Genomic DNA, 26,393 nt, shown 5'->3' on the forward strand with positions numbered 1-26,393 from the left:
TATTTAATATCATCTACTAAAAATGAAAAAGAATTTATTATCTACCCCGGCACCTTCATAAAATTTTACACTTTGTGTACAAAAAATGGCACATTAAATTTGATCCCCATACCCAATTTGAGACCGTGTTGTACGGTGCGTCGGTAGGTGGATGAAAAGGAGCGAGAAAATCGAAGAAAGATGGACGAAGGGGCGAGCGAAGGAAAGTGGAGAGACGTAAGTCGCGTGGGTTAGAGAAAGAATGCCAATGGGTGTGGGCAGAGGACAGGCAGAGGAGCGAGAGGGGTGGTATCGTGCAGGGTGGTGGGTGTAGAAGGACCTGCGCGCGAATTTCCCGCGTTGGCTCAACCTCATATTGATCCCACCCTAGTAACTCCCCGCATTCTACTATATCGGGTTGGCTATAGGGGTTGAAGGGAGACGTTGGAGGGGATGGTAGGAGGTGGATGGTTTATCGGCGTATATACGGCGCGAGGTAGAAGACGGCGAATAGAATCAGAGGAACCGTGGGCTACGAGTGGTCCAGCGTGAAGTCGTGTCGCTTGAACGTTGAAACGCGTCGTCGTCTTCCGTCTTCCGTCTTGCTTCGTCGTTTACGGCGTCGACATTGTGCATCGTGTGATTTTCCTCGAAGTAGTTCTCGGTCGCGCGACACCCTTTCCCGGCACGACCTTCGTGATTCGCGGCACGCCGTCAGTGTCTGCGGATATCGATCATCTCTCGTGATCTGAAGAGGCTGGCGAAGAAACAGAAACTAACCGAGAAGAGGCGAAGAGGCGAAGAGGAAAGGAAGGTGTGAATAGTGGACGGTGATTTTTCGGGAGTCCCGTGGGCTCCGGTCAAACAGGATTCCGATCGAACCGAACCGAGAATAGAACGGCGACGGATCACGTGAGATATCTCGATCTCATTAGCCGCGCACTTTCTCCGTTCTCACGCACCATTGATTCCGAGATAATAAAAGGAACACGCGGCTCGATTTATGCCGTCTTCCTACACGCTGGCGTACACCAGCTCGATCGGTGGACGCGATGCGCTCCAGACTGATTCCTGTTGCTCGTTTCTGTTGCTGCAGGCTGCAGTCTTTCAACACCTCATGTGGCTTCCTCGCGATTCTTCCGTTAGGTTTTATACGTTTATCAAATATACACGACGCGAATCAGATGATTTCTGAAAACGACACGCGTTTGCGTTTGAACCGTCTTTGGAGGAGTTCTCCAGATAGTTCTGTTCAACGGCTACGTCTTGGGGGACGATTTAACCCTACAGACCTGATGTCTGAATATCCCACATGTGTTAATAGTGGAAAATCTTCCAATTTCCATATTTGAATCATCTAACAAATGTTTGCTCTACACTAATAACAAAATATATTTAAAATATTGAAAGTATAAAAAGAGACGAGCCAACGTTACCTCTAAGAAAGCTATATTTAAATTACAATGATGGTTCAACGTAGGTGACCCTACCTTGAGCCTGAATTAACCGACATCCTGTGAAAATTGAATATAAAAAATAGATTTCCTTTGAAAGGTATGTTAACACGTAATACCTAAAGGGTTAACCGTTGTTCTGACCGCATTCTTAGCGCCACTGCTGGGAAAACTCTAGTTGGGGCGTGCTCGGCTATTCGGAGATAATAATACGGGGTTAACCTCGACGTGACCGGTACAAGAGCTTCGAGATCCATCGACGTGGATCTGGGAACGGTCAAAATATGGGTGTTCTTGTTTCTCTACGATCGCTCACGTTATACACGTATTTCGATGCTTGTGGTTGAACGAGGTAATAGAGATGCATTCGTTTAACTGTTAGGCATGGGTCTTGGTCGAATTGCACCGTTGATTTGCATTATGCCATTATTAGGGAAAGTTCGATCGTGCAGGGAGCACTAGGTGGGTGAATTTGGGTCGAGTTTAGGACGTGGAGAGGAGCAGAGAATGTTTGAAAAGCTGAAGAGCCTTCTGGTGATTATAGTTTGAGTTTATTCGATCGCTTGAAAATTGTTATACGAACGTTGCTCGGGAAGTCGATTTAGGATGTAATAAAGAATTTTTTGTATTATTTAGTATAAGGGAAGGTGGTAGTAATACGGAATACCTATATTGTTCGTTGACCTACAAAGGTTTCACTGTTTTCATACTGCAAATATTAACTCTCGGACGGCGGACCATGGAGAGAACCAGAATTTTCATATTATTTTTATTTTTTAAATTTTACACTCTTCCTTTAAAAATTATTCTTCAAATATGTGAAAGATTTTCATTAAAAAATTATACATTTAACTTCAGGTTTAATATCCTTGTATAATATTTATAAATTTGGGTCATGATTGACCGAGGCTTTGCTGTTCAAAAGTTAAGTAAATATTTCACACTCTGGTTCACGTATTTTGTTGGTCAATTTTATCCATTGAAATCAATGGTCGGTAATCGACGCTTAAATTATAAATGAATCGACCTGCTGGATAGAATCACAAGGGAAACGTTCATCGATTCCCGTCATTATATCATTCAGAGATTCTTCAATCCCGATCCCACCAATTTTATTCGGTTTTATTCTTCTTTCAAGCTTTTGCATACAAAAAAATACTATTAAATCCGATTCCGTGTACGCACGAAATATTCTATATCTATTATTGCGTTGATGATAAACAATATTTTTCTTTTCTTTTAATCTATAGACATTTGTAGCTTTCGTCTGTGTTAAGAACATAAGACCATGTTTGTCAACATTTATACGGGTTCAAGCTAATCTGAATAACTTTGTTTTTTTTCAAAGCATGTAATATAAATTTATAGTGTCTACACTTGTATGTTTTCTTTGCATTAAAAAGTCAAAATGTTTACATCTGTACTATTTCTTATAATACTAAAAAATTTTTTTGAATTTATATTAATATTTAGTCTTTCTTAACACATTTATCGAGTAAAATATTATTTGGATTCTTATTTTTATGTTGTTCTTTTTTGCGAATCGAGTGTAATAAAAGTTGGAATACTTTCTATAAATACAATATCTAAAATTTATTTATTATCAGCATAGTGTCCTTGTTTATTTTGAACGGATTGTAGAAAATCGACAGTCGCTTTCGATACAACGCAACGTGTCGAGATATCCGTCGAGATTCAGGTTCGATTTCTTGAACAATTTGTCAGTACATGATCCGATACGATATCGTTTCCTTGGCGTGCTATGAATTTATGCAGGTATCTTGTCGTTATCGATTTTTTTAGCTTCCATACGGTGAATAACACGACGGAATAATAGAGGACTTTGATCGTTGAAGATTTTTTAGACGCAAAATGTGATTCAATGACCATTGTTATCTAAATGTAGGTGAAATTACGGAGAAACGTTTGTTTCAAAGAAGTTGTACGGTTCGTGAGTTCTATTTCTCTGGTTACTTGCGTTTTAAGCTATGACTGCCTTTGTGTTTTCAAGTGGAATGATATCTTGTTACTTTTAATGAATTCTTTTTAAATTAGATAGAAAACGGTTTTAAATGGTAAAATAATTTAAAATACATCTTCTCAGATGTTTATTTCTGTTTATTTTAAGTAATTTATTACCTACAATAATTAATCATCACATTTTTAACTTAACTACTAATTTTCATTATTACACGTATAATTTTTTCCATATCGGTTTGGAATTATTAAACTACAATTCGATTAACTTCTTAAGAAAACCACGATATAAATGCTGTGAAGTAAAATTGTTGTTTGCAACTATTCGTACATGAGAGTTGACCCATTTTCGTCTTCAAATGAAAACTTTTTTGGAAAGCCCATAGAATTCGCGGAATTGACCAGAATTCATTGAATAAAAAAAAGGGTGGTTTGAAGTGTCCTTGATCTCTCCGTCCACAAATCCTCCTCTATGAAATTCTAATGACCTCTCGACCTCTTTTCATCTTCATATGTTGGTAAATTCCTGATAGCTAATAGCTATCATCTTTCTTGGAATTATAAATTTTAGTTAGGTGTCTTAAAATTTCTATGATGTATTATCTTTCAAATGCTCCATTTCAATCCAATGCCCACATACAAATATTGATTACTTAATTTTCAAAAATTAATCATGATACATAGTATCATAACAATCAATTCCAGAAATAATAAATTGGCTCCACTTTTCTATCTTCATCATCATTATCATTGTTTTCAGTAGCAGGTAGCATTAATTAGTCTACATTGAGCTGCGCGGAAATGATAAATTCTAATTAGTATTCAGCCCAATAAGAGCACCATGTTCCGTAACGATCCGAGTTAGAATTTAATTTCCACGAAAGATTTTGTTCTTTTTTTACGTACACTCGCAAACAAATTAGGCTTCTCAGGGAAAAATGGTGATATAGGGAAGTAGGAATTTTCAAAATTTTAATTTTGATACTATTAATATTAAAAGTGATTTAGAAACAAAATAATATTATTTTCAATTATTAAATACTATAAAATTTAGTATATAACTGAGAAATATATTAATTCAAATTCTCCCGCGTAAATATTCATACGTAAGTGCTGGGGGGTCGCAGATCTATATATATGGGACTTTCTTCCGTACATCGTCATTCTCCCTGGAGCCACCTGGGAAGAGTAGAAGGTCAGGGCATCATCATTTTCCCAATTCTGCTTATTCATTTCCTTTTCGTACTAAGTGCTATCATTATCACACACAGAATAATTACAACTAATGCTTCATAAAAGGAACAGAGAATCTAATAAAAATGAACCATAAGAAAGATAATTATTACATTAGCAAGTTTCCTTAAAAGCTACGAAATCAGTGTATTTGTTAACACTTACAGATTAACCAATAGAATTTGTGCAGCAACCTAACGTTAAAAAACGTTAGTTTTTACGTCAATGTTCCCGATAAAGGCAGCTGGTGGTCAGTTCGGTTCCTGGTGCACACGAATGCTTAAGTATGACTCAGAGACTGTCATTTAGTAAAAGAAAGCGTTCTGTTTCGCGATCCGTGGAGCAATACAGGGGTAAAAGTATGATCTGAATGCGATAGAGAGCGAATAGATAGGGAACATATGTGCGTCAGCCACGAGATCACGATAAATCATTAACCGGTCGTGTTTATTGGCCATGCTCGAGCAGATCTCGAGCTGCCGGTGAATTTATGATCGCGATCGATCGACCTGGGCAACAGGCGTCTTGAACGTGAAAATCTCAGGTGCGTTTTGTTAATAATTATCGGTAGCTAAAAGTGAGATAAGTGGTAGATTTCTTCGATCATTAGATCGGTTGCCTTTTTCACGTGTGAAATTTCATTTCTTCGGGAGTTACCTGTGCACAGGTGTGAAAATATGTTTCAAAATGATAAAGGGCCTTTTGTATATAACTTTGACGGAATAATAGAAATTGAAAAATTACAAAAGGACTGCGTGGTGACAATTAAAGAGATCCTTGGTTTAATTTATTAAATGAAGAAAATTGAATCCAAGTTCCATTTAGATACCCCAGTGAGCAGTTCACATATTCTAAACTTTAGCATTCACATCCTCCTCTCTAATCAAGCTATTCTCTTAAGCTCTAATTAAACTCCTCCAATTAACCCTATTCTCTAATCAAGCTTTGCTCGAACTTACGAATCAAAGAGCTGTGGACTAAAATGACCTATGCAATTTCTATCAAACAATCTTCTAAATGGGAGCTATTACAAACCAAAAATTAGCCAGAGCTTTTCCGGGAAAGGGTTAGATCCAAAGACTTCTCAGGAGTGAGATCAAACAACCAGAGTATACGATAATTGTAATTCGTTCGACCGGTTTCGATCCCCGTTCACCAGTGTCTGTATTCATTTAACCGAACGAGTAATCAGCAAGCAGATTGATGTCTGATTATAAGCAACCCGTTCTAAAACGTAGTCGACACGCGTGTAACGTGGAAAACGTCGCTTCCGAGCTGGCTGGGGATGAGAGTGGAACAAGCTTCTCAGGTTCGTTATTACTCGATTATTGGCGTTGTTGGGTTAATCTCAGTGGTAACCCTGCAGCTTGCACTTAGCACTTACGTGGCTGGATTCTGTACGACCATAGGAAATGACCCTCATCTTGTAACCCCACTTAACTCCGGAAAGTAGCAGCCTTTGCACGAAAAAGCACGGAGAAAGTAAATGAAAAAAAAAAAAAAAATAAAAGCATCCGCCCATCGTTATCGGTGATCCACCATTTTCTAACGAACAGATATGCTTCAGATGGTCGTAACCTTGCTTCTTAACAGAGCGTAACCGAAGCTGATATCACGGCAGATAATGATGAGCTACGTTCGTAATTTCTTGTCAATATTGGATGGAAAAATGATTTGTAACACGATCAAGAGTGTTTATTACAAGGTGTTAAAGGTTCGGTAGGATTGGATTTAAGGAGAGGGTGGAATGGGAGAACATTTGTGAGACAAGCTTTTATTATATCAGATTTGGGGATTTGGGAGAAACTTTGTTAAACAGGAGTATTAGATTTGTTAAGTCCGAGATGGGTAAATAGTTGGGACATTAAAGATATGTAATAGAAATATGTATTAGTTTATTTCTACCTTTATTATAATTGTTTTTAATTAACAGTTGATTATAGTATTTTTTTTTGCATTTTATTAGACTATTAAGTATTTGAGAAGTTAATTCCTGTAATTAACAGGCTGTTGACGTTAATTGAAGTGCAAATCTTAAAGTAGGTGATGTGTTACTCGCAAAAATGTTTAGTGCAACTATTTCTAAGAAATATATGAAGGTTAACAAGAAATTATGAAAGGTAGTAGAAACGAATGAAGACGAATAGAAGAAGTTTTCATAGAAAAAGCCAATTACCGATTGAACGGGAAAGTATATTGCTGAATTGATGTTCGTATAGGTATATCGAATTCGTTAATAAAAACTTAAATAGAATGGAAGCTTTTTCCGTGACTCATCGATTTTTCTTCCAATCGAAGGCTACGTGTTACGTTGAGTGATTAAAAATTTCGTTTTTTTGTTCATTTTATTCATCGCGGCTACCAGCCGATTGTAATTATATCTCGAGCCCGCGTGCCAATTATAACATGTGTTTAATTAAAAGTGTTTATATGAACATGTCCCACTTTAATCAGGATAATCGAATGTTCCACGTGTGTCGATATAATGTTCATACGAGACGGTCGTTATTAAATTTCTATATTGATATTTTCTATGATTTACATTGGTACTTTATAAATTTCTTATATGAAATAAATTATAAATTGTGTCATAAGCAGGAATCTAATAGGAAAGTAAACCGATTTATTTATAAAATAGTAATTTTATTATTTCCAAGAGTGAAAGGTTCTCTATTCACTCTAATCTTACACTGCAGTGATGCAACCATAATTATGCAATAAGGGATTAAACATTTCTTTTTCTAATACTTTATAAGCATTATAATAACATTGAGTCTAATTTTCTTAATTCTTTAGTATTTATTGAAAAAAAGGTCTTTAACACTAGAACTAGGTACTGATGTACATTGATTTTTAAATTCAAAATGAAATAAAAAATAAATAGGCAAAGAAGATACAAATATAAGTTAACTTATACAGTTATTCTTCATCTCAACAGAAATCAATGTATAACTCAACAAAACCACTTCAATAAATTTCATAATTTCAAATAAGAAACCTGAAACAAATCATTGACTTCTTTAATGGTTCCAGTATTAATTTCCTAATAACGAGAGAGGGGGATCGGCTGACCCTTCTGACCCCTTTTAGTTGCGCTGCTGTTATGTTGTTCAGTGAAATTATTCTGCTGTCAAACCGCATTGTACCGTTCGAAAGTGCCACACCGTGAACGTTTCACAGTTTTCCTCATCGGATCTATGGCAAAAGAAATATGGCAGTGGCGATAGTCGAGCAGCCACCTAGTTTCCACGCCCTTTAATTAGCTCCGGCTCGACGGTGACTAGTTAGAACAGGGAGCAAAGTTGTCATTACTCTCGGTAAAGAGGCCTTCCTGATTCTCTTTTGCTCGGCCATGATTCTCTTCTCGTTGCGCAAAGGTCGTCGAGAGTCATTGTCCAGTTCGAGATCCTTTGTTCGGGATACTCGACTCCACGGGTACGTCCACCTTTAACGATCGACCGCTTCGTCATCGGGGACATCCTGTGATTCTCTTTCCCGGACGGTAGTAACCGGGTTCGAGCAACGCCAGTGAACATCGTGTGGCTGCCGTTAAAAACAATAACGACAAGTGGGCGCAGTTGATGAGTAACGCTATTCAAGTGTCATAAGTCGATTTTGTTCTTCGTCGGGCACGATGAATAGCGCTGGAAGCTGGGATCACCCTGGTTGTGATAAAGGGTTGAAAATTGGTGTACAGTGTTTTCTTTTGATAATTCAATTTAAGGGCCATTTTGACAACCTTCTCCTTTAAAATTGTTCAAATTTAGTTACAAAATGTCAGCCACAAATGGTATATCTATTTTACCCACTTCCTGAAACAATAATCCATGTTATTAGTGATCAAAGAACAATTTCAGTTCCAAGTGTCGATGACAAAGCTCTCCATTGAAACGGGACACGATAATTCCATTCTCACGCGAAGCTGGATCAAGCAGATTTCCGTGGGCGTTCAAAGTATCTCCGGTGAGCGAGCCGGGCGTTCGGTCGGTGAAAACGATTTAGAAATGCGGCTGAATCACACAAAGGACCCCGAGGTGCGTTGACCGTCCTTTCGAGGTCCGGACCGGTGCCCTTGGAATTCCTTTCACGAATACCTGCGCCACCTTTCCAGCCGGGCATAAAGCAAGATAAAACTCGGTAAAGTGGATAGAAAACTTTTCCACCGTCCAAAGAAGGGGTCGTTCGCGAACGGGGCAATCTCGTGAATAGGTGGTATTAATTTGCGGCTCGTTTCGAGGACAGGATCGTTTAAACATCTTCGCTGGAAGACAAAATCCTAAATTCAGTTTCTTTATACGAAGCTCGTAGGGTTGGCTCGATCATCATCTTCCTCGAATCGTTCCCGGTGATTATCGATTGTTTCGAGACACTGAGCGATCTGCTAGCAGGCTAGATCCACCCACGGGACTCGGGAACGAGTCTCTGGTTTCGATCGATCTTCGTTGAACAAATGAAAAAGGGAAAAAAGCAGAGGAGGGAGAGAGGTGTTTGCCTCCTCTAGGGTGTCGTATGCAAATTTCACTGCTTCTATCTGTAGCCCAGCAGTTATGGAGCGTATGAATCATGGCCGCGACGCTAGCGTCTCCAGTTGCAAACAGGAAATACATCCGACGTCGGGTTCGAATACAACGCGTGGAATTTTATACTGTTCCTTGATCGTTTAGACACTTTGTTATGGTATCTTCTGCTATGATATGGATAATAAAACATTTTGTATACTGCTTCGAGTAGGAAGATTGTTGATAAGCTGAAAGACAAAGGGAAAGATGTATTACTTTTTCTACCTCGTAAGATGAAATTGGAATAATTAAAGAATTTAATTATGGATTTTCGTTTAATTTCATCTTTTGTAAAGTAGAGTTGATTATTTCTGATATTTTATTTGAAATAAATTTGCCGAATCTTCAATACAGGTTTTAAGGCTTTTACTGGCATCGACGTAAGTACTTACAGTTGGTCAATTCTCTTTCATACGAATCCAGTTGAACCCCTCATCGATCATCAATCAAGTATTTATATATCATCTCATCGATCGAAGCTTGTAGCCATTGTTCTGCTTTTCTCTTAGCCGTTGATTGACGCAGTTTTTTTTCCTCATCAAGTAGTTAGTGTGTTTATTCAGATTAACGAGCGTTGTTTAATTAATGGTAAAGCGTAGTAGAAACACAGCTTGTCGATCGGTTCGTGTCTCGTTGTACTTTGAATCGAAGGACGATACCATTAACGAGGCTGGCAAAACGCTAGGCTTTCCATTTCATGCCGGCAGCATCTTATCCGGCTCGCGAGGATAAACTTGTCCGCTCGATGCAGCGAACGGAATGTTAGAATACGCTCGAAGCTGATGGTAAATCTGAAAGATTGTTCACCGACGCGGAACGAAACGGTCACGCGATCCTCTGACGGAAAAATAATAGTCGCGAACCGTACCGTGAACTCGGATGACCGGCAACAATCGGAAAATCGCAGATAGCGATGGGTATTCGATATCGTCTTCAACTCTAAATATTCGAACAATTTAAGTACCTATTTATTTTAGAATTTCTCGTCATTTAGATATTTATTTGAAAACAGTAATTCATCGGAAGTTTAGTCACTGGATAATTTTAAAACGCTTTTATAACAATAAAAATGATAAAAATCCGTTTCTAATTGAAAATTATATTCAAATCAAATTTGAAGTGATTTCTATCCCATCGCTAGTTGCAAGCAGCCTGCAACTAGAATCGAAAAAGCAAGAAACGAGCGACATCAGCACCATCGTATCGTCTAATCGGAGGTGACGAGCATTATTATTTTTTACAGAGGATACGATAAGAAAAGGTTAAAGTTTGCCACCGACAAGTGAAATAAGAGATTGTTCGATTTCTCGTCTACCGGTCGAAAAACGCGACTATGATAAAGAGCGATCATAATCGTCGGCGAAGAAGCGTAAAAATAGAATCAGGCATTTTTGTGTGATGATTCGATGCACGACGGAGGAGAATTGTAGAGCGAAGCTATTGTTCTACGATCCGTTTCTGCCTCTTAAAATATCTACGTGAAGAGGTGTACAGTAGCGGTTTCTTAACGGGAACAAGATAAAAACCAGAACGATTCCTTCAAATGGAAGAACTAGCGTTTTCACTGAACGTCAACCGATATCTCGACGACGAGTCATCGAACTGAGTATCGTTGTTGAATTGAACGATCGGATCGTTGTTTGTCGTCCGATTGAGACATCGATCGATCAGCGTTGGATCGTTTCCTAACGATCAGACGAACATGGATGCCCTGGAATTGCAAGCGGCCCTGGTGAAGCTCGATCCAGCCACCACGGTCACGCCAATCGGCTCGAGCGTGAAAATCTTACCTGCTCATCATCGTATCGCCTTCACGGTGGACCTGGACGAGAACGATCTGACCCTGGAAAAGAACACTGTACAAAACAACGACGAGAAATCGAACAACGTGTCCGGCGTACAGACAACCACCATGGCACCTAGAAAGATGCAGAATAATTGCTCGGCTCAGTTGACCGTGGCCAGTCATCAGAATCGTCCGAACAAACAGCAGATTGAAGTGTCCAAATGTGAGATGGCCGAGGTCAGGTGACGCCAGGCTTGCTTCGACCTTATCTTTTATCACACTTATCCACCGTACAGGGGCAACAAGCATCATGCTAAACATCACGCTAAGGAGAAGAGACATCATCATCATCATACAATGCATCATCAGCATCATAGATCTCATGTGGTGAGTCAGTGGTTCTATGAGTGTTTGTTTGTTTCATTGTACTAGGTGGTGTAATCGTTACTCTCTGTTCTTTTTTTGAGTATGTAATTATACAGAATAGAGTACAGCTCATTGATTTTAACGACGTTGATTGACAAAGGTGTTCGGAGTAATTTCAGGTATCTCAATTGGTGAGGTGTGTTCTACTCTGTATAATTATCTTTTTTTTTTTCTTTTCATTTCCAACGTGTACGCTTGGAAGATATATCCTTCGATTTGCTATTGCTTTGGCAGAGAAAATTCGTTTCGTTGCGAACGGAAAGTGTGATTGGAATCATTTTTCGATTCGTAGTGTTGGGAGTCTGTATACGCAGTAGAGTAGGCGTACGTGTTGGTAGGGCATGCATGAAACATCACACGTAGTCAAATCTTATTTAACTGTTTATATTTTATATCGGTCAAAGTTTGATTACTAAGGAAACGGTATAGGATTGAATTTCGAAGACAAAGAAAAGAAAGAGGTAAATGGAACGTACAGTAATGTGAACATGAAATTCCATTCATGCTTATACACTAGTTAAGGTGGAAGCTATGTTTCTGTTTGAAGTGAATTTAAGTAGCCGTAATGGTTCCATCAATAATCGAGAGAATTCTCTTTATCGTTGGTATCCATTAACATTCTAGCTTCACGTATTTCTCATTCAGATTATATTCTTTGGAACATTATTAAAAACAGGAAAGCAACTATATATATACTTCTTAGCTAGAGAGATAATTTTGTTGTAATAATGGAAATAGAGTGAAGAAATATGTTTCTTTCTTCTAAAAGAATCGAATCGAATTTAATCATTGACGCATCAGGTGTGTCTTGCTGCAAAAGTGTATATTATTTTAATTTGAATTTAAAATAGAAAATGAATGATTTGCATAATTATAATTAGTATGGATATCGCGTTTTATAATATTAGGTATACGTATATCGAATTCGCATAAACGTATACACACCTGGTCATAACGGGTTTGCACTTGCGAAGTAAAGCGATGCATAATGGGCGTATATCGAACCACTTACATGTTGCAACGTCGAGCTATCGTTCGTAGCCTCTATACAGACATTAATGGACGTATTTCCGGAACGAGGCCGGGCTGCAATGTAAATCGGCCGAAAGAGAATGCATCGTGACCCGAATTTCTTAAGGGCAAACCTCGAAGGGTAGAACGCGCGTGAGTTAGGACGAATCGCGTGCGTAGGTGTGTTAAGCTATAAAATGCGACAGATAACTCATTTAAGATGTCCATTGAGAGGAAGCTTTTCATGAGAGTGCCGGAGTGCTTCATCCAGTGTGCAATTGAATTCATTCAACCGGCCGTGCCGCATAAAGGGACTGTAATTACGCGAGAGAAAGCGAACGTTGCCGCTGATCCTCTTCGCGTTGTCTTTTATTATCGGCTTTGTGAGATTCGTCGCTAATTTTCCCGAGAATTTACGCTCGCTGACCGATGACTCGGTCGTAAAGTGCAATATGAGCATCGATGCATTTTATGGGAAATATTGGTGGACTTCGTTTATTCATGTAGTTAATTGTAGTCGTAGAATCGATAGAAATTAACTTGACTTGAAATTAACATCAGGATGGTCAGAAACGGAGACTAATAGAAATTAATGATCTACAGCATGGTAGAAAGATGCATGATCATTTCGACACTTAATTCCAACATCACTATAATATAGTTTTGATAGCTTTCAATCCCTGTTCAAATTAGAGAAGTATGAACTTCTTCATAGGTGAAAGGAAATTTTTCCATTTGTCAATTTTCTCTTTGCACTATGATTCATATAGGTATCAGGGATCAAACTTGTAAATAAATAAATCTGGTACATGCACGATGATTTTTGCCATTCGCAATCAAGACACGTTTCCTTAGGAAAAATGGTGATGTCCTGGGTTCTTACCCTTTTCCAAAGGTATTCTCGGGAAAATGATAATACAGAGAAGGGACCCAATATGTCACCATATTCTCTGTGGAATAGTGTAGGAATTAGCGTAGCAAAGAGATCACAGAAACCCAGTAGACGTGTAGGAAAAAGGTTGATGGCAAGACGATCGACTATCACGCGAGGCGTGTATCAATTCTCGTACACTGGCTCGGTTGCGTGAAATCGAAACCCAGTTCTCTTGGATCGCAAATATTGTTGCATTCACTTTTGACAGCAGCACCGTTAAACCTTCGCCACGGTACAACCAGATGTGATTCATATCTGCTCGACATTGAGGCATAGGCGTAACGTTATACTCTCATTCCGGGTATAAGCGTCTTACAAGGAACATAAACTGCACAAAAGAACAGCATTGCTCGTGGATCGCGCAATTGCGACCTGTGTTTCCCGTTTGTCGAAACGTAATCTGGGCTTGGGTGAGTTCCTTAATTGTTTGAATATAAATAAAAGGTACGTCGATTAGAAATGATGCAAGTACTTGGCACATTTGTTATCCAAATTTGACATTTGAATTTTTATAGGACCCAATTTAAGGGATTCTCTGAGTTACCCAGTTAGAAATATTCATAATCAAATATATATTTTGAAAAATAAATTATAAACATTTTCTGAGTTGAAAATATTCATAATTAGTACATATTTGTAAAAATAGGTAACAGAAATTTTCTGATTTATCCAGTTGAAAATATTCATAATCAAATACATGTTTGGAAAAATAGATAATAGAAATAGCAAAATATCTGAAATTTTGAGTAACTGCAGCATAGTAATTAAAGACAATGCCTGAATCCTTTCAGATCCGCTTTAGCTATCCCTCCCAGCTGAATATAAAATAGAACGAGATAAGTTTAGAGATAAAAATTGTCAGTCTAGAATTGGATCGATTTAGTAGTGTCTAGATTCTAGAAGCACGTGTAGTACAAGAGACAATACAGCCACATTGGGTGGACACTTCCCTTACTGGGGCCTGGGTCAGATCGATAACATGAACCCTGCAACTCGGTCATCCCCCCTCGCTATCGCTATACGAAACAATTTTCCTCTGGTGTAGGTGTGTAAGTGAGTGTCGTGTCGCGTGTGCGAATTTCTAATAATGCCAGCACACGCGTACTTTTGTCTCTGTCTTTGTTCCCGTTGGAATGCAAATTAGTCTTCTAATAGTGGTGTATCCGTTGTGGAACAACACATGGGCGAGTTTCTAATTAGGCGTACGAAGGTGCTCTATCGATTTTTGGAAATTTTTTACTACAGTCAAATGCGATTTTGTGTTTAATGACTTGAGTGTAGCGAATGTCTATTCTGATGAAAATGGTCTTAATTAGTCCGTGTTTGTTGCAAATATTCATAAAATTATATTTGAAAGTGTCATTTAAGGTACTCTGAGAAATGACTAATTTTCAAATTGCAATTTATCGCCTGAAAGTAAGGTAAAGAATAATAGCGCAAAAATGAACGCGTGGAATACAAACGGAGTATAGGTTCCCAAACTTTTGAATCATATTGTATATATGCAAATATGTGTGGCGCGTGTGAGCATAAATTCGAAGAGATTCACGCACTCGTATTATTTTCGTGCACCCCTGCTTTGTGGCCACGTGCACGTGTATCCAGAGCCAGACATAGGATTTTTCGACGCAATTTCCTTTCTTTCTTATTAATGTACCAAGCAAACAGCCAGAATTACCATTCAGCTGTATCCACTTAACGGGGATGATTCATTTGATTCTATAACTGGATTTCTCCTCGAATGCGCATTGAATGGATAAAAATCTTGCGTGCATCGTTTGTAGGACGATTTTTTTTTTGTATAAATCTCCAGAAGAATATTGTTATTCTCTTTGCATCTTCTTTGAGGATAAGTATGATTTTATTTTAAAAAACTCGATAGCCATGAAATATATTTGACGGTTGCACATCAATTTCAGTTCCCTGGAAAACTTCTACAGGATTTATATAAAAAGATTATTCTGATTTTACAAACTCAATGATTAATGTATATTTTTTAAGGAAAAAAACGGATCATACGTGAAACATATTCTTTTCCATGAATTTTTGCCATTTACTTGTCAACATTCTGGACACTAATTATATTTGCACGTCCATACTCTTGAAATCTGTGTACTCTCTTCTTCATTATGGTTAAACCGATTGCTAAACGAGGCTCGCTTGCTAAAGGCAGCGCCCTTGTTTTCAGAATGGCACCCTTCTTCGCGATGAAAGGAGGTCCAGCGACCAGGGTCAGCCTTTCAATCAGCCGCTTTTAACGCATTAAAACTTAACTTAACGAAGCTTAAAAAAAAAAAAAATGCCGCGGAGAGACAGGTATACGTGTGCTTACACGGCAGACTAAGATCTAAGCCGGTACCGAGGGGATAAGTATCTACTTAAGGGCTTCTGCTGTGACCGATGTAATACGTATATTCACGTGTACACGTGATTGCATGTACACACGGGGCATGTGTGCGTAGTCGAGTTTCGGATCAATCGACTTAAAGTCGATCCTCGAAGCTTCAGCCCTGGGAAATTGGGTGAAGGGATTAAGGGGGATGTTGTGGCTCGGTGTATGCGCGAGGATTATCTGCTATGAATATACTCTTGATATTGTATACGGAAAATATTTATAACCCTGATGAGGTTCACAATAATTGTCTTCCAGATAAATTTATGGCGCAAATATTCATGCGATTTAGATTTATTTTTCTAATGGTTGTCTGATACCGCGAATGAAACATATAATAGAAAAATATCATTCTGTATTATATTAATAATGGTGGATAGCAAATAGGAGGTTTGAAATTTGGAATTTAATAAATTACAATTCATATTTTTAATAATTAGAGCGTTAAAAAGTTGAGAAGTTAAAGTTAACAACTTGAACTGCAAAATATTGCGTTAGAAAATTATTTCTATAATTGAAATGATCTGATTCGAAGGATTCAAAGGATCTCGAAGCGTTTGCAACAATTTGTTTGATCGTTTTCGTGATTTCCTGGAGGCAATCGTTATACCCTTAGAAAAACATCATGATTCACAGGATCGCTGTCGAAACGATCGATGAATCACATCGAAGTAACAACTGCGATACTTCATTCTGCATTCAAGATTGTCAGTTGCTAACCGCCTGTAAATATCCTCATCCGGCTTTTACAATCATCCCCAGGATGTGCGTGATGCTGCGCGAATTCGACTTCTGTCATGATTGTAAATCAAAGTGTAGATAATTTCCGTGGCAATTTTGTTAAACATCCCTTTAGAGCAGCATGGGAAGCGAGATTTGAAAAAAAGAAAGGAAACGATCTGTGAGGTTTTCTCGTACTGGTTTCGAAAGATGAAGAGAAAAAAAGAGAAGAATCAGGGAACCTTGACCAGCAAGTTCTGCATCAACGGTTATATTTATTCGAAGAGCACAAGCAGCCTTCGAAGGGAAATTGATATTAATAGATAGCTTGTTCGTAGACTTCGATTAATTTCAAGTCTCTCTTCTTGTTCTCCAAGGTATAAACGAGAAGCATCAGACGCGCAGGGATCAAGTATTCAACCCTTAATAAGATAGTTTCTAATGAATATTAATTATATCTGGGAACACACACGAACACCGGCGTGACCTTAAGCTTGATGTATATATCGCCTGGTAATTTGTCTTTTAAGAGAAACGTTTGACGTTTAATGAGACAAGCTCGTGAAGTATTTCAGAGAGTAAGAGACCTCGTTTGATATTCACCGTGTCTCAACTTCTCTTTTAACACATTGACGACCTGCATTGTTTCCATGGAACTTCAAGGGGTGTTTATTTTTCATGTACAAATTCATTTAACAGAAATTATAAGTTTAGCATACGTAGATTAAAATTTCTGAGGCCTGGGAGTATGAAACCTTGGAGGACCAGCTTGGTTGATACACTTGATTCGAAAATTAAAATGTATTCTAGATAAAATTAAAGGAGATTTAATTGTAAAGAAAAGAGCTACAGTAAAACATTTTAAATGAAAGGATTATGATGAGCCCCTCCTGCAAAGTGGGTGGCTTTCGGGGTGCCCCAGGCTTTAGCCTCCCTAGATTTCCTCTTAATCCGGCACTGACCTGGTGTTTGGTATTTAGCTGATTTGATTTTGAAGGCATTAGCACGTTCTAGATTATATTTCTTTATTTATTCTGTTATCATCAGTCAGTAATCAAAAGACATGGAAAAATGAGATTGTACAAAAGTAAAGTAGTACAATTCAATATTAGTTTCTGTAGAAGAAGACGTTGTCGATTAACGTTGTCGTCCTTCCGCAAGTGGTTTAACAAATTATTTATTGCAATATTATTCACCGATATCACGTTTCGTATCGCCTATTCTAACGAAGCGTTTCATTTATCAAGAAAATTATTCGACTCGACCGCTAATTCAGGAAAGTTATTTAGATATTATACCGGGAATAAAATAACGTTTCGAGTAACGCACGATCGGTCGATCGACCCACGCGTTGCGTCGATATGTTTATATCGAATGTATAAAAAGGATTAAGCAAACAGGATTGTTCGAAGCCCGAACTTGCGGTTCCCAATCGAGAACTTCGCGACTTTATTGTGAAATATTCGAAGAGTTCGCATGGAGAACACTGTGCATCGAAGAAACTTATCGCAACTCTCATAGATATCGAAGGATTCTTCAAAATATTACAATTTGAACAAACTAATTTAACTCTGCTGAAAAACTACAAAATAAATATTTTTAAATAATTTTGTTTACTCCAAAATAAAATTCAACCCATTTCTCAAATGTTATAAAATGAAAGCGTAAGTGATGAAAATATTAGGGTTAAAATGTCTTCCTGAGAAATATAAAAATTCAAATCTTCGTTGCATCGAGACCTAGTTCGATCGAGAATGTTTCAATCCATCAGCACCATTCTGAAGAATTTACAAGCGTAGAAATGTTCATTTTCATCGTCGAATGACTCATCCTTTCCGCCAGGGTGAAAAATATACAATAAACCAACGCGTGAAAGAAATGACACAGACGAGCCGGGTTCGTGTATCCGGGTTGAAAAGCATTCAGCAAGAAGTACAATGATCCCGCCCACGCGTTCGATTTACAACGGACACGTATCTCGCGTGGAAACGCGCGAGCAGAGACAAAGTGTCGTGCAGAAAGCGTGCGGAACTCTTTGTGCACGTGAACGTAAAGTCTTCAGCGTGTTGCGGGTGTTCTTGAACGATGCTCTTCCGGAATACTCCTGGACAAAGAGAGACACTGCACGGATTGAGTTCTCTCGCGTTTCGGACATTTATTTTGTACGCTTGTTTAAATCCAACGTATGTATGTACGAGGGCGGACTGAAAAGTCTTGTTCGCATTTGAATGAAAAAATGGAAGCTATGGATTCACATAAATTAACGAAACAAAAACACTGTAACGTTACTTTATCTTTTATTTAAAACGACTCTACATTTCTTTCTATGGAATTGTTCACTGTAATTCAACAATGATTTTCAATTGAAATAAGCAGTATTTCCCCCCTGTGGCTGGGGGTTAGAATACAGCCACGGTAGCCCCTGCCTGTCGTAAGAGGCGACTAAAAGGGGGACGTTCACTGCTTTCGAAGTAGCCTCGATGAGGACCTGGAGGGATGCCGGTGGGGTCTATTTTTTGTTTTCAATTTCTACACTTTGGTTTATTCTTATTGCAATATAATGAAATTCTTACGTTTAAAATTAAAGAAATCTGAACGTCCAGTTTTAGTTCTCGCAGGTTTAGGTCATGATTTGAGGATGTTAAAAAAAGCAAAAATATAGGATAAAATATTTTACAACTTATTTACACTCGCGATCAAATCAGATTTTTCAAAGTAAAATGACAATGCAGCGGAAGGAACCCTATATTTTGAAGAATTCCTGCTTTTCCTATATCGCCATTTCCCCTTAAGCATCGATGCCGTTTGATTATGGACAAAGGAATCGGCTGGACGATGAAAAGAATCGTCTCGAAGCCGGCTATTTTTGAGAGCAACAGCGCATATTGAGTGTACAGAGCAAATATAACCAAGCAAATAAGAGGAAGGCCATCGAAATTGACGAAAATGACGCTTCGACGAAAAGAGGATACAGGAAGCTTTCATCGGAGTCCTTGAAGATAATGTTCTCTTTTTTGTATCCTTTATTTAACTATGCAAGTTCAGTCTTTTACTTATATCTGCTTCTACAAAATTGCATTAAGCAATGATGAACATTGACATGAAATTGAATTATTTGAATATCAAATTAAAATGCAAAGAAATTCCATACAAAACATTAAAATTATTGATGATACATGCTATTAATATCGATCTGATTATTATATGAAAAATAACAATTGAATAGGTATATTTGATCTTTGCCCAGCGTTCAATTAAAACGTTTAACAAGAATGGAACCGTGTATGAAAAGGGAAATCGGAAGCATAGAACAATAGCACATTCCAGCTGCGACTCGAGCGAAGAGATTATAATATACGCTCGAGCACGCGCTCTCGCCGGATGAACATAATATTTGATCGAGACACGCATTGCGTGTCGTGCACACGAGTAAGTTTGCACACGCTTTGGCCGCTCGCGATCAGTGGCCGGCCGACCATCTGTCTCGAAAGACGCGCGTCCCGACGCGGCGTCTCGTGGAAAAATCGACGCCCACCCATTTCGCTGCTCGCGAATTTCGTTGGAATTCGTGACACAGAGTGTGTATATTGTAGTTTCTCCATCTCCTGTTTCGAACAACGATCGACGATCGATACATTATATCTGGGATATAAGAATTATTGTATTCGGTAAGGGTTGACAATTATATCGAGGAAGCATAAATAACCCTTCTAGATGGGGTTAAAACAGCTATAAAGTCCCTATGACTCTATATTAATATTTGCAATATTGTATATACCTACATTTTCGTAATTTTTAAAATTTTCTACTTTTTGAAAAATTTCTTTCGAATATTTATTTTTGAGGGTTTAAGTTTCATAAAACGATGCAGAAGACGAGCTTGCTCGAGCCTGCATACAATGTATTAAGGTGAATCCCTATTTATAGAACTGAGGATAGAAGGGTGTTCCTCTTGTGGAGAGCTGTGCAACGAGGCCAGTTTAGACGAGTCAGTAGTCGGTGGTCGTTCATGGTCAGACAGTGATTCGAGTAGTTCGATCGATCCAGTTGCTAACACTTTTCTCTTCCTTCTTATTTCCCTTCTTTCTTAGGATAATTTCTTATTCTATACTTTAATCCTGTTATTCTCTTCCAATAAGTACCGTATTCTTAATTGTTTTGTGTATTTAATTATTTTTGTTTTCATTTTAAAGCTTAAACATAAAATAATATGTTTAATGCCATTAAGTGAAAGGGGGATTAAAAATAACACACTGTATACACGTTTCAATTTGTTCCAAGAAATAATTTCATTGTTTGCCGTTTTTCATTCCTTTGTTCTTACCGTTCCCCTTTTTTCTTTTCTTTAATTCTTTTGTGCATGGATAGTACTGCAATTTAACGCTGTTTACGCGGTTTGGATTCGCATTTTGCCTCGCGCAGCTCGTTCTGTTCCCGGGAATATTTATACAGCGGTATATAGCTCTTAAGTGGTAATATTTGATCTGATGGTTGTTTTAACCGTCGTATAATCGCGTCCGTCGTGTTTGAACGGTGGATACTATTTGCGTTAATTCGTTAACAACGATATGAATTCATGTCCAGTTGCAAATAGAGACAATAATTGGCTCGCAAGGAGGGACGAGAGTCAGAATAGTGAAACTGTCAGTTATTGACGAAAATAAAGATTCATTCTGTATCTGACAGCCAGACTAACCCAGCTCAATTTTCGTTACTTTCCAATAAAGCAGAAAAATAAGAGAGCCCAGACGTTTCTTATATATAAATCGATTACTATTTATATAGACTAGTTTGGCTCACAAGTACATTCACAATCAAATCAGGTTTCGATAGGGAAAATGGCGATATAGGGAAAGCAAGAATTCTCCAAATCTCAATTTTGACGATATTAATGTTAAAAGTAATTTGGAAAAAAGATATAATATTTAATTATTAAATATTATCGTTTAATATGTAACTAATAAATAAATATCAATTCAAATTTTTCCGCGTAAACATTTACACGCAAGAAGTGGTTAGGGGGGAGGATATACATATATATCGTGCCCCCTTCCCTACATTGTCATTTTCCCAGGAGATGCCTATGGAAAAGGATGATACTTATATTTTTATTCATTTAAAGAAAAAAAATTTTGTTTATTTCACTTATTTACTAAAGATAGGAATTTAATAATTGTCCAAATTAACAAAATTCAATTTATTATAATTATTTTACATTATTATTATTTTCCACGCCACAATCCTATATCGTAATTAATAATCATAAAAATTGATCCGTTTAAATACAAATGAAACATTTAAATAGAGAAAGAATTCCACGTCTGTCCCACATAATCACAACGTTGGAAAATCTCTTAATACTATTCGAATCCCTGTGTACATCGCAGTGTCGCGCCTCGGGCATAGATCACCCTCGAAATATTGGATTATGACAACGTCAATACCTGGTGAACGAGTGATTTAATTTAATATACACACACGAGGGAATGTTTCGCGGAATCGGGACGCGGCAGTGTTGAGTCGGCTTTGAGATTGCGAGGAGTTCGGATTCTTTCGTAAACACGAACGAAACACGTTCCCAGCAGTTTGTATTCTTCGAAACGTGTCCCTACCACGTCAGTATTCGTTCGAACGATCAAGCGAGACGGTCGAATACGCGCCTCTTCCGTATGAATTGTCGTCGATCAAAGATCCTTCCGAAATTATTCGATCAGAAAACGTGTCACAGATCCATGATACCTTATCCATTCGATAGCCGATCGTTGTTTGAACAGGATCGTGTATCTCCGTTTCAAATCTGCTCGAAATTGAAACTCGGATGTAGATTCGGAGACACTTGTATTTTTCGAAAATTTCTTCTCAAACGTGGATCATTGCTTTAGGTGATCGAACAACAGTGTTATTCGTTGTTTCGACTGTGATCGAATGATCTTTTCGGAAGAGTAGTGATATCGTGGTCCGTGATAAAAGATCGAGCTGAAGGTGGACGCGAAGGTTGATGTCTAAAGCAGCGTGGAAGTAAAAATACAATGTCGACGTGCTCCCTGATGCCGGTGTCTCTTCAGGATATTTTGGTAAATATCTATTATCATTTCGTTTGGTAAAGAATTGCCCTTTCATCGGATAATACGTGGATAATTGTTTAAATTAGGAGAAATACAACTTATCAATAATTTAGGTAGAAGTTTTAATTAAGTGATTAACACGTTATTGTGATGAGGTTCATTACAAACAAAATTATTGTATACATATTTTATTTTAATTTTATTCTGTTTATAATAATTGAAAGAAATGTGAAATTATAATAGTTACAGAAGTGCAAAGTATTAATTGTGGCAATCGTTAACCCTTCCACTGTAACGTCTATGATACAATGCTCGTAAATCAATCATTAAATAATCAATACTTCGATACTTAATAAATAATTCCTTTTTTACGCATTCCGATGTTTACAAAGGAAACCTCAATCTGCTAATATCAATAAATGTATATGTACATATATTTTGTGCCATTAATTCTTGATCTTCGACAACGCACTATACGTCATTCAGAGTAAAGTGATTAATTATTACATTACGATATCACGTATCTTGAAATATGTACTCTCTGATACAAACACGTGCACTTTCATTCAGTTCACGATAAGATTTCGAATTCCTTTGTCTAATAAACTACGCCATTCTGCGACCTTTCTTTCCTCTGTATTTTTGCTTATTATTGTTGTTATGGTACAAGAATCTCTGCTCGGTCATATATGTACTTAAGATATATACTCGGAATTCAATCTGTATATACAAAATACTTTGTTTTGAATCATGACATCGCGTTTGAAACCGGCGGTTCTTTCTAGACGGTTTCATGTTTTTATTGCAAAACGTTTCCTTTTAAATTTACACGTGATAATTAAAAGGGATTCTTGTTTGCCGCTCGTTTTCAATTTAGGAGGGTGAAAACATCTTTACAATTATATAAAATAAATTTCATTTAATCTCTTAAATAATTGTTTGTTTCGACGTCAAAAAATATTAAAACGATTAACTTCAATTTTGGGATTTTTTAAAATGTCAATATCAGAGCATTTCAGATACTTCATTTTTCATGTTTTATAAATTTCTCTATTTTTTATTTTGTAGAATCAATCGATTTGGCAAATAAGCAGTTCTCGTTCGTGAATTAAACAAATATTTAAAAATGTTCCAATAGAACGTTGTAAATTTCCTTTCAGTTATTCAAATAGTGTTAACATTTACCCAGAGCATCTAAGGGTTAAGCATACATTATTCGTCAATATTGTTTCGAAGTCCACGCTCGCTATATCATTTCCACCCTGAAGAAACTTCACACCCCCGCATAAGATCGTCATTCACCAACTCACCCACGTGTTCCGTGAATCGCACCATTTCAAATATCACAGTCGCGTTTCAAAGCGCAAAAGAAAATCCCTTTCCACTCTCTGTTATCGATGCATAAAATCCCCACGACACTTGTTCAGTTACTCGTTCTAGGACATCCGTGCAAAAATTCAAACTCCGTTCGAGCGTTTCGATTCACGCTCCATTGTATTTCTTGAACCAGGAACAATGAAGGTCTGTTTACGACGGTTGTTTCAATTTTCAAGCGACGACGCAACAATCTCGAAACCTGTACAATTTGCTGAAATAACGTTGTGATCTCGTAATGTCTGGATGAAAACTGGTACACAGCCTTCATTGTTTCCTCGCAACGAAAACTTTCGCATAATTGATATTACGATTTATGAAAGTTTTGCAGCGAACCACTCTCGTCAAAGTTCGATGTTGCTTGTAACAATTGGTTAAGTTTATTTCGTGAACGATAAAACTATGAAAAAAGTTGAACCTGTTTTGTGGAAGAATTTTTTCCTTCTTTTATCCGTCTCCGAGAATTATTCGTAAAATTATAAATTTCGTTTGGAAGTATACATACTTAAAGTTTGTTTAAATTCTATAAAATTTTCAAGCTCTATAAAATATTTTATCCAAGTATACTAGAAAACACATTTCTAATGCATTACCTGTCACGTCACTCATATGTGGGTGACGCTTGATTCTCATACCAATCCATCACCCATATTATTAGGAATTCTTTGATTTAGCCAATCATGTTAAATACTTGAAATGATGGATAATATACAGAATTATGAAAGTAATAGTCAAGATTTTTTAAAATAAAAATATTATTTAACGCGATTTTTAACTTCAATATTAACGGGTGGTGTTGAAAGTACCCTACCTTTCTGTCAACTGTCAAGAATTAGTAATTAAAGACTCAGGCTAAGTAACCACTTGTGAGATGGAGGAAAGTTAACGAGGTCAAGAGTTGACAGAAAGTTGTAAGCCGCTTAATTTCACCCGGTCCGTAGGAAATTACCGTGAAGAGTATATATAGGATGCATAGGCGCGAAATGATGGGACAATTCGCGTGTAAATCACGAGACACATGCAAGACGTAAGTGTACGTCGAGTGTGGGATGAAAATAGGCGCTTACTTAAGGAGAATGCCTTTACCACTAACACCACCTGACACCGTGGCCTTGCTAACGCTAACATTATCAACCACGTTCAACGCCACTCATTAACGTCATGCGTCGATTGAGTTTCATTGAACGGTGACGGCACGCACGTTTATGGTGCATAGGGGAAATGTAAAATGTCAGGAAACGCTTCAAATATGCACTGTTCTAAATAATTAGAAGATCAGTTCCTCTAATGACTATATTTCGAGTTAATATCTCGAATATTCCCACGGTAGTCTATTGTTTAATAGCCGAGGATCAACGATACTTACCTTTTCCTTACAAAGTGGAAATTATCTTTCCAATTGGTACGTATCGTGACTCATCGATGACCAATACGGTATAAAATGTATTAATTCGTGATTTCATAACCAATCAAGCGTTCTAAATTTCAATTTCATTCTAATAATACGGTTCTTGCAGTTTTTTGAAATTGACTGATTTCATTTATATTTATATAGAAAATTACTCAGATCTGATAATCGAATTCTCTGATTGATTATAAGATACCAGTCAAACGAGTTTATCTGATAATCTAAATAACTTTAATAGATCAATAACTGAACCATTATTAACTACTGGTTATTTGATCATTGAAAGGTATGCTTAACTGGATTAGCTTTTCAATCTCTATCAATGTCCACTTAAAATCCAACATTCTCGGTTAATGATAGGAAAATATCTAAAAAGAGAAAAAGATAGGTCAGTCAAGCAGAATAATTGCTCAAAGAACAAAAGAACTGAAAGTTCAGCTCGTTCATTCTTGAAATTTTCGCAACCGATCGACCTCGAACTTTCAATTTTCATTTTCACGGTTTCGAATTTTACGTTTTGCGCTTGTTGCACAGTAGACGACCTCGTTTGTTACATTACTCGAGCCGTGGGCGATAGACACCTCGAATATTAATTAGAGAGAAAGAAAAAATTCGTCAATGGCCTGGATAACTTAATTAATTGGAGCAGTCATGAATTCTTCTTGACTCCGTCTATATACAGTGGGTTCCAAAGTTAAGCGATCAAACTTCGATGTATTCTACGAATAAAAATAATTTTAAAAAATATTGCAAACGCTTTATTACAAAATTCATTGAATATTTTAAGAATTTTGATCAAATGCTTCGGTAAGTTTAAATAAAAGGACCTCTGCTGTATTTTTAGTTTCTTATTTTCTTCGGAAAATGGAGGGATACAGAAAGTGGACCGTGTACTAGAGATCGCGGATACCTGCAGGCGTTTCGTGTGAGCGATTACGTCTCGCGGAGGCTTTATTAGGTTCCCGATGACACGTGTATCATGAAATTCCTAACCGTGACATGGGAAAGAAAGATAAATAGCGTATTATTCTAGTAACAGAGCGATTGCATTTGTACCTTTGCTTCTCTCTAAGGG

General features: G+C 37.5%; 2 protein-coding genes across 4 annotated transcripts in view; both read left to right on the top strand.

Annotated features, from left to right (window-relative positions):
- Positions 1–26,393, top strand: part of LOC114881279 (probable serine/threonine-protein kinase dyrk2) — a 166,576-nt gene that overhangs the window by 66,795 nt on the left and 73,388 nt on the right. The gene's annotated exons all lie outside the window — the stretch shown is intronic.
- On the top strand, positions 511–11,332 carry LOC114881309. Of its 2 annotated transcripts, none has more exons than XM_046285589.1 (2): positions 511–891; positions 10,446–11,332. In XM_046285589.1, the coding sequence occupies exon 2, from the start codon at positions 10,905–10,907 to the stop codon at positions 11,232–11,234; it is 330 nt and encodes a 109-aa protein (XP_046141545.1). In that variant the 5' UTR covers positions 511–891; positions 10,446–10,904; the 3' UTR covers positions 11,235–11,332. The 2 variants fall into 2 exon arrangements, with proteins under 2 accessions (XP_046141545.1, XP_029053888.1); XM_029198055.2 differs by having other exon boundaries at positions 511–793.

This window comes from Osmia bicornis, chromosome 4 (genome assembly GCF_907164935.1).
Source record: "Osmia bicornis bicornis chromosome 4, iOsmBic2.1, whole genome shotgun sequence".
NCBI lineage: Eukaryota > Metazoa > Arthropoda > Insecta > Hymenoptera > Megachilidae > Osmia > Osmia bicornis.